We start from the raw sequence: 15858 nt of genomic DNA, 5'->3' as shown, positions 1-15858 counted from the left end.
AGTAATTCCCATTGATTTCAGTGGGGCTTAATTCCCAGGTAAATAGAATGCAGCCTTAGTCTGGCTCTAACCATAAATGAAACATATTTTCTCCTATTGACCTATTTTGCACGTTTGACTGTTTGATTTTTATTCTTTCTTTTCCAGTTCAGCCACATAGCAATATGGGGAAGCATTGCATTGTGGGTAGTATTTTTCGGAATCTACTCTTCCTTGTGGCCTCTAATTCCTATGGCCCCTGATATGTCTGGGGAGGTAATGTTCGCCTTTTAACTAATTTCTGAATCTCTATGTAAAACCATACTTTTATTTTTGTTTGAGAATTGATTGTTCTGAGATTAATGACGTGCAGCCTATTATCTCTTCAGAACAAGCAGATTTGGCCATTTTGGCTTTGAGGTATCAGCTTTTCACAAGTTCTAAAATCATTGACAAGTCTTTTGTTTTTTTGTGTGTGACCAATAACACCAGTTAATTGTAATTTGCATTTAAAATTGTTGGCTATATATCCCTGGGAGCCAAGTTTGCATCAGATTCCATTTGGTTTCATAAGACCAAAATGGAAGGGTTATAACCAGAAGAGACTTGGCATAAACCACGGCTCTCATACATTAGTATAAATTTGTAAACCACAAACTGAAGAAAACAGAATCCGTCCTCAGAACAGGCTGCCCCTGTTAGCGCCATTGTCTAAAATGGACCAGTTTGCCATTTCCCAGCTGACCTGCCTATGTGCAGAGAGATGTGAAAAGTTTGAGACAAAAATGCTTCTACTGATCAAGGAGGGAGCTTTCTTGTACAGAAAGGAAGGAAATACCTCGGTGGGATTTTATTTTTCTCCCTCTTCATCCAAATATACAAAGAGGCCTTCTGTCTTTAATGCGAATGTCGGCTTTAAATCTTTTAGTTTTGGATTAACTCTGCAAAAGAAAAAAAATGTGACAGGCTTTTAAATATGACGCAGAAAAACTTTTTCCCCCTTCAATTCATGTTCTTCATTTGTAAAGCCAAAGGCTGGATTGACTGAATGGTAGGCGCCAGTTTGTTCCTTCTTTCATAGTTAGCATTACAATGGTAAGAATTAACATCCTAAGACCTACATTATCACTTCTGCTGTTTCACCAAGAAACGTTTAATACAGGGTAGCTTACAGAACGATAGCTCTTTGCTCTGTTACCCTACTCTTAAAAAGTCATTACTTTAAAAATAGAAGTATGTCGTTTAAATCACATCTAGATCCATTTTTGCCTCCTGTTTTCTTATTCAGGGCTTACTGTTTATTAATTGCAATCTATAAAACTTTTACCTCACAGTGTTTGCTTGGGAGTGGTGGCATTAAGAATTGGCTATGTTGTCTAACATGACAAAAGTCACATTTTCCATTATAACATTGTTTATAAGTTAAATTATGTTCTTTATGTTGCTTGTAAATCCACTTTTCCTTAAAATTGATTTTTAGTATTGAAACGGTTTTTGAAATTGCTTTATTTAAATTTTCACTTCAGCACTTGTGACATTAAATTAATCCTGCATTACTTTTATATATTATTGGCTTAATGCTGTGATCTTCCTTGCACATAGGTGTTTCTTAAAGCAATACATACGAACTTGGCCTTTTTTGGCAGGGGTGGGGGTTAATTGCCAAATAGCCTCCCTCCTGAAAGAATCATAAGCTGCTCTTCATATCAGATGGCATTTGGGTAGAATTATCTGTGAGGAGTAACAAGTAACCAAGGGGTTAACTGTGTACTGTCCACCTGACCACTGAGGAAGATATCATGTTACAGAATGTACTGGAAGTGTTTCTTTGTGTATCAGTTGTTTTCGATTCTGCCTGGGAGACGGTCGCAAAATGTCTGCGAGCTCACCAGGTCGTTTGTTGTTTTCTCTGTAAAATAAACTTCAGTAGTTATTAGAACACCTTGGACTCTGTGTGTTCTTAAGAGGCTTTTTATCCAACGGCTATACAAGCTACCGCTGTGCGTGAGAAAGAAAAAGAAGAACTTTGCTATATTTCACTGCCCAGCCCGGGTCTACGGAGCAGAGACGCTAGAGAAAGCGTGCCGGGCGGCATTTGGTGGCTCCTAATTGAGTCATAAATAACTCAAAGGAGTCCTATATTCGTCACAGGTTATGGGTAACAGGTTATAGGTCCTGAACCTAATCAATCACCAAAGCCATAAAAGGTGATTGCAGCTGTAAAAAGCCTTGGAGAAAGCCGGAGTAAAAAGCTAGCTCGAGAAACCTGTTTTTTGCGGTCGGCAATTAACAGATGCACTCGCTGGCAGAATGTCGCTGGACTGGAGGCTGGGATCCGCAGTCTACCCGGAGGAGCAACGTCAGCTATTCTGAGTGAGTACAGTACATTGCTGGACACGGAGCCCGGGGGTAGACAAGATGGCGGAGCAGCTCCAGGAGTCGTTTGTCGTGCCGTTCCAGAGGTTGAATGGCGACAACTATGCAGAGTGGAGAGAAAGGGCAAGAATGTGGTTGCTGGGAAAGGATTTGTGGACTTGTGTGTCAAATCCCCCAACCCCTGCCGCTGATAATTCAGCAGCTGAAGTGCAGAGATTTGCGGCAGAAACCAGGAAAGACAATAAAGCTCTGTGTGCCATTGCCATGAGCTGTGATACTACGCAACTGCCCTATGTGCAGAGTGCTGCAAATGCTAAGGAAGCCTGGGACAGTTTGGAAAGGGTCCATCAGAGAAAAACAGCTGGAGCTAAGCTGCATGCTATGAGGCATCTCTTTGAGTTGAGACTGAGACCAGGACAACCCATAAAGGAGCACATTGCCAATGTGATTGATGCATTCCATAGGCTGCAGCGGCATGAGCTTGTGTTCAAGGAGAAGGAAAAAGTTTATATCTTGCTGTCTAGTCTGGGAAACGTCTATGAGCATTTGTGCCTAACGTTTGAGGCCATGCCTGATGATGAGCTTACGCTAGCTTACGTTTCTGGTCGTTTGGCGGATGAGGAACAGCGACGCCAGAGAGAATCGGCAGAGAAGGGGGGCCGTGGGCGCAGAGAAGCCAGTGGGGGTGCAGGAAAAAGCACTGAGGAATCCACTGTGAGTGCGTGCGCAACAAGGCTTTGCTTTCGGTGCCAGCAGCCGGGGCACGTAGCAAGATTTTGCCCAGCTCCGGAAGCAGTCAACGTCACTCAGCCAGGTGCCAGGCAACCCAGCGGACGTGGTCGTGGGACCAGCCAGCATCGACGAGGCAGAGGACGTGGGAAGAATACAGATAAGCCTGTCAGTCAACATCTTTCTGCTGCCTTAGCAACGGTTAGAAACAAAGGACAGGACAGTTTCACTTTTATTGTCGACAGTGGAAGCAGCCATCATCTTATGCCGCCTTCAGGACGGATCCTGAACTGCAGGCCACTTGAAGAAGAAAAAAGCCTGCAGCTTGCTGATGGTTCTTGTGGAGCAATTAAAAGCAAGGGTGTTTTTTATATGCAATGCTTAGACACTAACCTTGATGTTTATGTTGTACCAGGCATGAAGAATTGTCTCTTAAGTGTGTCTTGCTTATTGTGTGAGGGCTTTGAAGTAAGTTTTGCCAATGGTGTTTGCAAAATTGCCAGAGATGGGGCTGAGCTGGTAAGTGTTACTGTTGGGTCTGATGGTCTGTTTGTCCTGGATGGGAGGGGGCAAGCAGGTGGAAGTAACACTGGTGATGCTCAGGCTAAAAGCGCTAATACCCCAAAGGGCACAGAGGGCGCTATCCATAAGGATTGTATTCATGCTTGGCACAGGAAATTTTGTCACATGTCTTTTCCTTATGTGAAAAAAGCCCCTGATTTTGTCAAAGGTTGCAGGTTCAAGCCATGCGATAAACACCTGCAGTGCCGCGCATGTGCGAAAGCGAAGACGAAGAGATGCTCTTATCCTAGGTCTGAGAGGAAGAGCACAAAACCATTTCAGTTGGTGCACTTGGATATTTCTGGGCCTATGTCTACGTCAAGTTTAGGTGGTTCAAAATATGTTTTGTGTCTTCTGGATGATTTCAGTCATTTCTCTTGGGTCATAACATTGAAAGAGAAGGGGGAGGCTGCCAGAGTGATACAAGAGTGGGTAGCCGAAGTAGAACTACAGTTCTCCCTCACTGTCCAGTGTTTCCAGAGTGACAGGGGGGGTTTTGAGTGCAGAACTACAAGGGTTCTTCCGCAGCAAGGGAATCAGACACAGGAAGACCGCCCCTTTTAGTCCACAGGAGAATGGTTTAGCTGAAAGAAAATTTAGAACACTGTCTGAACTGGTAGAGGCAACGTTGTTTGATGCAGGCCTACACCAGAAGTTTTGGGCTGAATGTTATAAATTTGTGAATTACTGTTCGAACCGCGCTTTTAATTCAGTTGTGGAAAACACACCCTACTACATGTTGTATGGCAAAGTTCCGAAGGTGCACTATTTCAGAATTTTTGGGTGTGAGGCGTGGGTTCTAATTCCCAAGCAGAAACGCAGAAAGGGAGGATCAAGATCCAGGAAAATGATCTTCTGTGGTTACGAACCAAACTCAAAGGCTTGGAGGTTTGTGCCAGCAGAGGGGGACCAAACCTGCATTCACATTAGCAGGAGTGCTACGTTCTGTGAACAGGAGGGTTGGAGACGCATTCATGCTAACCCTGAAGTTCTTCTTGACTGGTCTTCAGGTTTTGACCAGGAAGAGGAAACTCAGGTAGCTGATGCTGGAGTTCCAGGTGCTGCAGGACCAGATCCAGGTCAGGCAGCTGGTCCAAGTGGTGTAGCTCCTAGGGAAGTGAAGCAAGTAGTCAGAAGCGCACCGACTTCTCCCCAGGTCAAGCCTGGGAAGTACAGCAAACGTGGTAGGTCACCCACATCACCCAAAGCAAGCCCAGAGGGGGCTGCAAAGCGTAGTAAGTCTCTTGACAGTGTTGCTAGTCCAAGAGAGCCACAGTCAGAGACAAGCAGTTCGGATTTAGAGGGGGAGGATGTGGGACCAAGGCGTTCAAAACGCACCACGAAAGGTAAACCACCTGAAAGGTTTTCAGCTGTCAGTGTATGGGCGAACCTAGCAGTGTGTGAGCCTGAAAGCTTTGAAGAGGTGCAACAGTTGTCAGTGGAGGAAGCTAGTAAGTGGAAAGTTGCAATGGAGAAAGAGTTGAACTCCATGCAATCTCTTGGTGTGTATAGTCTCACACAGCTGCCAGAAGGTAAGAAAGCAGTCAGTTGTCGGTGGGTCTACAGGTTGAAACCCACAGTGACTGGAGAGCCTCAGTACAAGGCTAGATTAGTGGCTAGAGGTTTTACTCAGAAGAAAGGAATCCACTACACAGATGTCTTTAGTCCGACTTCGAGATCGGAATCTTTCAGGATGCTTTTAGCGACTGCAGCGCAGAGAGGCCTAGTGGTCAACCACTTTGATGTGGACACTGCTTATTTGAACTCTGACCTCCAGGAGGAGCTGTACATGTTGCCTCCTCCAGGGTTTGAGAGTGAAGTGCCAGGTCAGGTGTGGAAGCTGCACAAGTCGATCTACGGTCTGAAGCAATCCGCTAAAAACTGGAATTCATGTCTTCATTCTGTTTTGGAGAGCCTAGGTTTCAAGAAGAGTTTAGCTGACAGTTGTCTGTATCTCAGAGGTGAAGGAGAACAGCAGGAACTGTTACTGGTCTATGTAGATGACCTGATATGCTTAGCTAAGAGCCAGATGCAAGTGCAGAAGTTTGCAAAAGAGCTAGGCAAGAGGTTCAAACTCAAGAACCTAGGTGCAGTGAAAGTTTATCTAGGTGTTCAGATAGACAGAACTGAGGATGGAAGTTTTTTGCTCAGTCAGAAAGGCAAGATTGAACATTTGCTTGAGAAGTTCAGAATGTCTGACTGTAAAGGAGTCAGAACACCCATGGAGACAAACTTTGTGAAAGAGTCACAAGTGAAGGACAAAGTAGCGTTTGAGAGTCCTGAAGTGTTTCAGTCAGCGCTAGGAAGTCTGTTGTATTTGTCACAATGGAGCAGACCAGATATTGCTTTTGCAGTCAATTTGCTCAGTAGAGAAGCATCGAAACCTAGCGTGCATGCTTGGAACGGTATTGTGAGGGACAAGGGATACAGGGAAGTCCCTCCCATCTTAAGTTCCAGCCCATCCCCAAGCGCTGGAGAGAGTAGGGAGAGCTCTGCCTCCAGCGGAGAGTCAGGAAGTGGTGTCCGAGGCTCAGGCAAGGTTGCGGAGCCCATGCCCCAGGTGGGACAGGAAGTTGGGCGCACGGGGGGAAGGCCAATCCCCCCAACTCCCGAATTGCGACGCAAACGTAGGGGGAAGAGGTTGGGTCTACCAAAGCTTCTATGCTGGAAGAAAACGCGCCAATCGCCATTCGGAGGTTCTGACACCTCACCTTAAGGATGTATATTAACCTCTCTGAACACTGTAAATAATCAGCACTTAATAAAAGCCTAAAAAGACCATGCTGGAGGACTTCCGGCGAGGCAAGATGGCTGCGGGCACGCTGGCGCGGAGCTCCTAGGGACGACCAACGTGCCAGCGCCACCGGTGCAGCCCCCGGACAGCGAAGGGTCACCAGGACCGCAGCAGCTGCTGCACAGGAACCCGGCGGTCCCGGTGGACCGTCTGGAGGGCCGCCGACGCCCCCCCCCCCAGCGACCGCGCCGGATCGGCACCAAGGGCACCCGGCCGCTAGCGGAGCAAAGCTCCGTGGCTCGGGGGCTTAGAGAAAGCTACACCGCGGAGCGCCGACGCTCCGGCGGAAAAGGAGAGCCCCCAAGCGCGCTGAAGCCTACATCCCGGAGCGCCGACGCTCCGGAGAAGAAGGAAAACCCCTGAGCGCGCTGCCGCTACCGCCGCCACTCTCTCCCCCCCGGGACACAGGGAGGAGGGAGAGAAAGAACATACCGGAGGGGAAGGAGAGTCCCCACGTGCACCGCCGCGGCCGCGGCTGCAGCCGCCCTCTCCCCCACCGGGACGAAGGGAGAAGAAGGAGAAAGGACCCGCTGAGGCGAGGTGCCTCGGTCCTGCCGTTCACACCGTCGCAACCTGGACTAGCAGCCCTGCCAAAGAGCCACCGCCACTAACAAGGGAGAAGAGGCGAGGTAGGAGGACAAAGGCCGTGGGGGAGACACGAGGCAAAAACTAGGCCCAAGCCCAGCTCTCACCCCACCAACGAGGCCTGTCGGAAAAGACATCGCTTTTGCAACTTCTTGAATTTTTTTTTTCTACTCATTTTTTCATTTTTTCATTTTTTCCCTTTTCTTTCTTTCTTTTTTTTAAAAATATTTTTCTTCCAATTTTTTTACTATTATTACTATTATTTCCCCCTAGTTTTCTTTAAATAAATAAAAAAAAAAATTCCTTTTTTTTTTAACCTTATTTTTGTTGTTGTAGCTGTTTCACATATATACATATATTAATTGCTGCTCTTAACGGGCGAGACCCAGAGAGAGGCAGCGTGAGATAGGACTCCTAAGGAGATCTCTGCTCATTGTTTGTCCTTGTTTTTGTTTTGTATTGCCTCTCCCATTCTTACCAACTACCTTTTTTATCTTTTCAATTTTTATATTACCCTCATTTCTCAATCTCTATTGTTATCATTAGCCCCCCCCCCAGCACTCTCCAGTCCTTCTAATTTGGGAAACAAAATAAAAACAGAAAAGGCCTCCCCCCATTTCCCCCCTTCCTTTTCTCTTCCTTCCCCCCCCCTTTTTTTTTTGAACATTCCCTTTTTAAGGGAGGCGCTGCCATTGCAGCCACCTCCTCCAAATAATTTTGCTTTTTATACCTCCTTTTTGGATCTGTCTTGTGTGTGTGTGTGTGTGTGTGTGTGTGTGTGTGTGTATCACTTATATTTTTATCTCCATTTTACTTTTTAAACCCACCTTACTCTCCTCCCCCCCCACACCAGCATCTTTACACCACCTATAACATCCCACTCCCACCCTCTACATACAGAACCCCCCTTAGTTACTAATACCCAATCCCCCCTTTTTACGCATCTCCCTTTACGCATCTCCCCATCATCACCCTACCCACCCCACTTCCTGCTCCCCCCACGCCTGCTTGACCACTTCATTTTATTTTATTTCTTAAATCCACCCCATACCTAACCCCAACACCTCTCAGTTTAGAAGGGGACCTCTGCTACTGCAGTCATCCCAACTTTGATTTATTGCTAATACCCCCATCCCTCACACTTTCAAATACACTGCTCTCCACCCCGGCCCCGGCCCCCACTTTATACCTCAATCTAAGTGTGCCTGTTCCCCGCTCCCTCCCCACTGATCCCCAACAACTACATACCTATACCCCCCACCCACTTTCACCAACAATCTCCCAGCAAACCCTTACCCCACACTGAACCTAAAAGCACCAATACAATATACCATCACTGCTACTACTTTCCTTCCTTCCTTCCTTCCTTCCTCCCCTTCTCCCCCTCTCTCTACCGTCCTTTCACTCCTTCCTTCCCCCCACTCCCCCACTTCCCTCCAACCCCCATTTACTTTCCAATCTCCTATCCCTCCCCCTCTCCCCCCTTCTTTTCCCCTCCTCCTAAACCCCCTCTCCATCCTCTTTCCCTCCCTCTGACACTATACAGTTCTGCCTAAATCTACCTGAAAACAACCCTGCCAAGCTCAAACCCTTTAATTACCTGTTGTGGCTCCACAACCCCACTTTCCACCCCCAACTGGACCCCAACACCCCCCCCCCGAACACACGAGGGTGCACCACTGAGGAGAACGCGAGAACTCCAGAGAAGCCTGCAAAACACAACCCAGGTGACACACAAATGACCGCCTAATTCAAACGCTCTGAATAGCCACCAATCAACGCCTGATCAATCCAACAATCTAACACCACGACTCCCAATCACAACAAACCCTACTCCAAGAAGTCACCAAGCAGACCGCAAACCGAAAACCCCAGGGAAACCAGGATAACACCAGCCAGGAAAATGGCAAACAGAGCTGAGAACGCAACGCCTCTCCAAGAAGACGACCACCCGATGACAAAAAAAGATCAGAGGGATATGGAAACAAGACTAATAGAGAGAATAACGAAAGAATTAACAAAACAGTTCACAAAACAACTGGAGGACACAGTGGCCCCCCTACAGGCACAAATCAATGAACTAACATCCAAACTGGTAGCTCTGGAGAACGAGAACCAAACACAAAAAAGGACAATAGAGCAACACCAGGAGGAAAACACACATATAAAAAAGAAACTGAACGAACTGGAAACAGAAAACGAAGAACTGAAAATCAAACAAGCGGACCTTGAAGATCGGAATAGACGCTGCAACATCCGCTTTCGCAACTTTCCGGAAAAAGCGGAAGAGAAAAGCCCAGCGAACCTAATAGTAAACTGGCTAAAAGACACAGTGCCAAACCTGAAAATTGAGATAGATGACCTGGAGAGGGCACACAGAGCTCTAAGACCCATGCCAAAATCCGACGACCCCCCAAGGGACATCATCGTGTGCTTCGCACGCTACAAAAAGAAAGAAGAAATTTGGAACTACCTTAGAAATTCGACCAACCTTCAATACAAAAACAACCACATACTGGCCTTACAAGATCTGTCCCAAGATACCCTAAACCGGAGGAAAATCTTACGCCCATGCACCCGACGTCTCCAAGAAACAGGGATCAACTACCGATGGGGCTTCCCCTTCCGCCTCATTGCAACAAAAAACGCAAAACAATACACAGCTACCAACAAAACGGAAGCCAAGCAATTACTGAAGGACCTCGGACTCAGCATCCCACCGGAATGGCTTCAAGATGACCCACCAAGCGACAGCCAAGACCAAGACAACGAAACAACAGCAAATGGCTGGACGAAAGTCCAGAACAACAAGAAGAAAAAGGCAAAGAATCAAGAGAAACACAAAGCACGCCAATACAACCAGACAACACCCTCACACACGAAACCTTCCGGCCGACCATACGACACAAGAAGCCTGACCAAGACCGACGAAACCAACACAGCACAGAGGAACGACCTTACTGCAACAACAACCACAGCAAAATGAAGCAGCCGGAAAACATCGCAAGCTGAAGGACTGGTGACTCCCCCTCCCTCCCCCCTCCCCCCCTAGGCTATGAACAAAACTAACACCAGCAACATTCCCCCCCCGCCCCACATCCCCACAGAAACCGCCACTCCAACACCAGTCCAAACAACCACATCCCACATCCCCCTTAATCCGACAACTCACAACACACACCCTCAACACCCCCCCCCGAATCCACTCTAAGGAAAAATAACAAATGCAACCCACACACCCCAACCTACGATCAGGCTAAAAGATATTACCTAATTAGCACAATGGTGGCACCAGAGAGCGCACCAACACTCACACCTACACCCCAACACAAAAATGATGTTGCTATTAATACTGGCAACATTGTTCCCAAACCTTAAACCCGACATCCATATCGCAAGGACGCTTTACATTGTCTCGCTGAACACCCCCCATTGTAAACGACAAGGGGGAAGGCCTGTCTCTGAACACGGCCCTCCACATCAGCTGAGACCCAGGGCCAACCGGCCAAGGGCCAGACGGCCCAAAATACCCCAAATGAACACCTATAAGACTACACATAGGAAACTCTATACAACTTACTCCCTACTCTCTAACCCAAATCTAACTCTAACCCCACTAGCCCCCTACCCACCACACCCTAGGTCAGCGGAACCCCAATGGTTCAGTAAACAACACATAGTGAGAGACACAGGACAACCTGGACGGGTTGGCAAGGAATCGCCTTACACAACAAATAGACGTGATGGCTAGCTTAAAAGCGATTACACTAAATGTGAGGGGGTTGGGAAACCCCATCAAAAGAAAACGCATTACCTCACACATAAACACCATGAAACCACACATCACCTTCCTACAAGAAGTACACAACCCCCCCAAAGGGAACAAACTTCTGAGCGACCCCCGCTTCAGTCAACAATGGGTGGCACAAGGCTCAGGAAAGGCCCGCGGAGTAGCTGTAATACTCAATAAAGACCTAAACTTCAAAGCCACAACAGTCCTGAAGGACAAAAAGGGCAGATTCATTTTCATCAAAGGAACACTAGATGGCAAAATTAAACTGACAATCGGATCTATATATGCCCCAAATTCAAAACAACTAGAATTCTTCCAGAAGACACTGAACAAACTTCTCTCCTTCATGGAAGGGGAAGCAATCCTAGGAGGCGACCTCAACCTAAATATGAAAGGCATATCCCTAAAAAACATCCAATCTACAACCCCATGGGCAACTTTCCTTCGTGGAAAACCCCCAATAACTAGGGACTCTTACAAGTTAATAAAACTGCTAAAAGACAGGGGTCTCTACGACATTTGGAGTGAACAAAACCCGGGAGACACTACCCACACATTCCAATCTGGACGGCATGGCACAACGTCCAGATTGGACAGCATTCTGCTCACACAGAGTCTAATCCCTTGGGTAGAATCATCAAACATAGGCAACATTAAAATCACAGACCATGCCCCAGTAGAAGTTACTATTAAAATAGGAGAGAGAACACTTAATACCCCATCATGGTCCTTTAACCCCATCCTAACCACAAACAAACAAATTAGAGAAAGTCTCACAAAAACCCTCCAAAATTACTTCAAAGAAAATGATGTAGACAACATAACAACCCCCCTCCTATGGGACGCAATGAAAGCAGTCACCAGAGGAGCTTGCATAAAAGAGAAAACACTCCTTAAAAAACAAACCACCACAAAGATTAGTAAACTGGAACAAGAAATTACAACCCTCTCATCACGCTACAAACAAACAGGATCCAAAAAACTTCTTAAACTTATAGAACAAAAGAGAAGAGAAATAGATTCCCTAGAAATTAATAAAACAATGATCAACATTCTATATTCTAAACAACGCTTCTATGAATATGGGGGGAAGAACTCCAGACTATTAGCGAATAGATGTAGGAAAAGAACACTCAAAACAAGAATACACTGCATCACCAAAAAAGACGGCAACACAACATTCTCCCCCAAAGAAATAACTTCAGAATTTGCAGAATTTTACTCTAGTCTATACACATCCCACAACCCACCTGAGAAGGGAATAAAAGAATTTATAGGAGGACTGACCATGCCTACCTTAACAGATGAAGAACAGGAATACATGGACAGGCCCATCACCCCAGAGGAAATAGACATGGTCCTAAAAAACCTGAAACCACACAAAGCCCCAGGCCCAGACGGCTTCACAGCAGAATTCTATAAGAAATTCAAAGAACCCCTAATGCCACACATGACTCGCCTATTTAACGACATCATGAAAGGGGGGCCCATCCCCCAAACCTGGACCCACTCCAAAATAGTCTCCATCCCAAAACCCCTGAAGGACAATCTCAAAGTCGAATCATATCGCCCAATCTCATTAATAAACCAAGACTACAAGATATTCACATCAATCCTGGCCAACCGCTTAAAAAACTTCTTATGCAATTTAGTAGCCCCAGATCAGACTGGCTTCGTCCCTGGTCGCAATATCACAGACCCCATCAGGAAACTGCTGAACCTAATCGAACACAGCAAGGCAACCAAAACCCCACTGACAATTATGTCTCTAGACATCCTCAAGGCCTTTGATTGCCTAGAATGGAAATACCTGTTAGCAGTATTAACTAGCATGAAATTTGGCCCAAACTTTCTACAAGTCCTCAAACAAATATACTCCCAAGCCTCAGCAAAATGCAGAATCAACAACATAGACTCCAACAACATAAAAATCCAAAGGGGCACAAAACAAGGATGCCCACTATCCCCCTTCCTATTTATACTGGCCCTAGAACCGCTAGCAATCCGAATCCGTGCAACCACAGACATCAAAGGAGTTGAAATAAAAGGCAGAACATATAAAATAGGGCTCTTTGCAGATGACCTAATGGTCACAACATCAGACCCCTTAAACACAGCAATCTCCCTAACCAGAGAACTCAACACATTTGCAACGGTGTCAGGCCTGCGAGTAAACTTTGCAAAATCAGAAGCCATGTGCTTCAACACTCCTCCCCACACCCAGAAAGAACTCACTAATATCACCAAAATAAAACTCTGCCACACCAAGTTCAGATACCTAGGGGTACAAATAACCAAAAATCTCAACAAATTATACCTACACAACTATAAACCCTTGTGGCGACAAATAAACAAAGACCTGAAGAGATGGGACAACATGAATTTCACCCTCTCAGATAAAATGGCAATGATCAAAATGATCACTCTCCCAAAATTAACCTACTTATTCCAAACCCTCCCAGTCTGGATCCCCCCAATTCAACTCCGCAGATGGCAGAGAAAACTGCACTCCTTCATCTTCTCACATAAAAAACCAAGAATAAGCACCAAATACCTGCACCTCCCCACCTCACAAGGAGGATGGGGAATCCCTAACATAGAAACATATTACAGGGCCAATCAAATACGACATATAATCCCGTATATACTGGAAGATGAGACAAAACAATGGATACACTTAGAGAGAGACACAATTGAAAATATCAGCACCACAGCATACCCATTCCTCCCAAACAAACTAAGAAGGATCCCCACAACACTTAATAGGTACACACAAACCATGTTCAAAGCATGGAAAACAGAAACGGACAAACTAACCCCAACCACATCCCCACTACTCCCCCTGGTCTACCATCCATTATTCCACCAGGCAGCACAAAACATCCAAACTAAAACTTGGCAAACCAAAGGCCTATATCGCCTAACAGACTTCTATAAAAATAACATACCTCTGACAACACGAGAAATACAGGATAAACTAGAAGACACCCAAATACCCTGGCTAGCACAACACCAATTACATGCCCTCTTAAACAAGCCAGCAATAAAATTAGCAGCAACAAGACCCCTGACACCTTTTGAAAACCTCCTTCTAACGACAAAGGGTCACGGCAAAGGGATGGTATCTGCAATATATAAAATACTCCTCCAAAATTCCACAAACTCCCCAGACGCAATAAAAAAACAATGGGAAGAAGATATAGGCTATGAAATCAACCCCACTCAATGGACCAGGATGTGGTCTAAACCCCCATTTAAATCCATATCAGCAAAAAGGAAAGAACTCACTCTGAAAACCATCTACAGGTGGCACCTAACACCACGAAAACTAGCACTAATACGCCCAGGAACCTCATCAAAATGCTGGAGAGGATGCACATCAACAGGCACATATTTCCACATGTGGTGGGAATGCCCCAAAGCCCAACAATTCTGGAGAACAACCGTAAGAGAAATAGGTAAAATAACCCAACAAACATTAGAACTTACCCCAGAACTGGCCTTGCTAAACATCTTCCAGGACAACAATGCCCACCTACATCACAAAGAACTCATAACCCACTTACTCTCAGCTACCAGAAACACCATAACCAGACACTGGAAAGACCTGGCAGGAGTAAACATGGACCAATGGTACCAGACGGTATGGGAAACAGCCCTATTAGAAAAATTAACCAATAAGTTGAAATTGACACGGGGTCAAATAGAAGAAGACGGCTTCACCCCAGTATGGTTCCCCTTTATCACATACACAGCGCAACAAGACAACGACAGAAATCCACCAACAGCATACAAATCAATATGGCTAACCTGACCCGCCCACCCTACTCACATAAAACAGACCACCACAGCCAACCACAAAAGAAAACTATATCCTAGGCCAACCCCAACAACTCTCACCATCAAAGGAAAACAAATGCACAACAAAGAACCTGCACAACCGATGCTGACAACCCCCCCAACACACTTTAAGTAAACTAGAAACATTGTCACACTACCCCCACCCCCTCCCCTTATCTACCGCTCTCCCCCTTTTCCTCCCCAATGTCTCAACAATTGAAACTGATCTGTAAAAATGCTATGAGAGACACTGCCCATGTCTTTGTAAACTGAGAAAACCTTAAATAAAATAAATTAAAAAAAAAAAAAAAGACCATGCTGGAGTCGTTACTCTAGAGTAGCCACATCAGGCCCTCTGACAGCAACCTCCGAATCTTTTTTTGGCTACTTTGGAGTGCCGCGATGAGCGCGCAAGAGGCTGAGCGTTGGAGGCGGGAGGCTGAAGCGGCGAAGCAGGAGATACTGAACCTGACAGCCCAGGCCCAGCAGCAATTGCATGCCGCTCAGGAGGAAGCGCGCGGGGCGCAGGAGGAGCTGAACAAGCTGGTGGACCAGGTGAGGACAAAAGAGGAGACTGAGAAACAGCTAAGAGTGATGGTATTGGACCTGCAGAAAAAGTTGGAAGAGGAGAAAGCCGCTAGAGGTGGGGGGGCGCCCCAGCCGCAGCTAGTCCAAGTGAGAAGGGGACAGAGCCTAGTCACCAAGTTTAGCGGCGACCCTAGGGAGTACCTGGGATTTGAGACAGAAATAAATTATGCGCTGGAATTGCATGCAGCAGAATTCCCAGATGACGCGCACAGAGTCTCCTTTATCATAGAGCATTTGATGGGGGCCGCCCGAGAATGGGTAAGACCGCTCATTGCGCAAAAAAATGATTGCATGAAGAACGCAAAACTATTTTTAGAAGCTTTAAAAATTATGTACGCGAGTGACTCTGAAATGGAAGCCACAAAAGAGGAGCTTCATAACACAAGGAAAATCGATAGTTAGAGACTACTGGGCGAGATTCACCATGCTGGTGCACAAACTGGGGTGGGATCTGCACAGTGAGCCAGTGAAATCAGCCTTCTACCTGGGTTTGCACTCAGACGTTAAGGATGAGCTGGCGAGAGGTCCTAAACCGCGGACTATGGATGAGTTAAGCAAAGCTGCGCTAGCGGTTGGGGTGAGACAGGAATCCAGATGGAATGACAAACAAACG

The 15858-nt window shown here is 46.2% G+C and overlaps 1 protein-coding gene across 4 annotated transcripts in view; it reads left to right on the top strand.

The window, feature by feature from the left end:
* ATP8A1 (ATPase phospholipid transporting 8A1) overlaps positions 1–15858 on the top strand; it is a 115858-nt gene that overhangs the window by 83408 nt on the left and 16592 nt on the right. For all 4 annotated transcript variants that reach the window (XM_060278864.1, XM_060278866.1, XM_060278865.1 and 1 more), the window contains one exon: positions 148–255. In XM_060278864.1, the coding sequence (XP_060134847.1) occupies positions 148–255 (108 nt within the window). The remainder of the gene's footprint in view (positions 1–147; positions 256–15858) is intronic.

This window comes from Zootoca vivipara, chromosome 9 (genome assembly GCF_963506605.1).
Source record: "Zootoca vivipara chromosome 9, rZooViv1.1, whole genome shotgun sequence".
NCBI lineage: Eukaryota > Metazoa > Chordata > Lepidosauria > Squamata > Lacertidae > Zootoca > Zootoca vivipara.
Note: the sequence above shows the minus strand (reverse complement) of the source record. Positions and strands in the feature narration are given on the sequence as shown.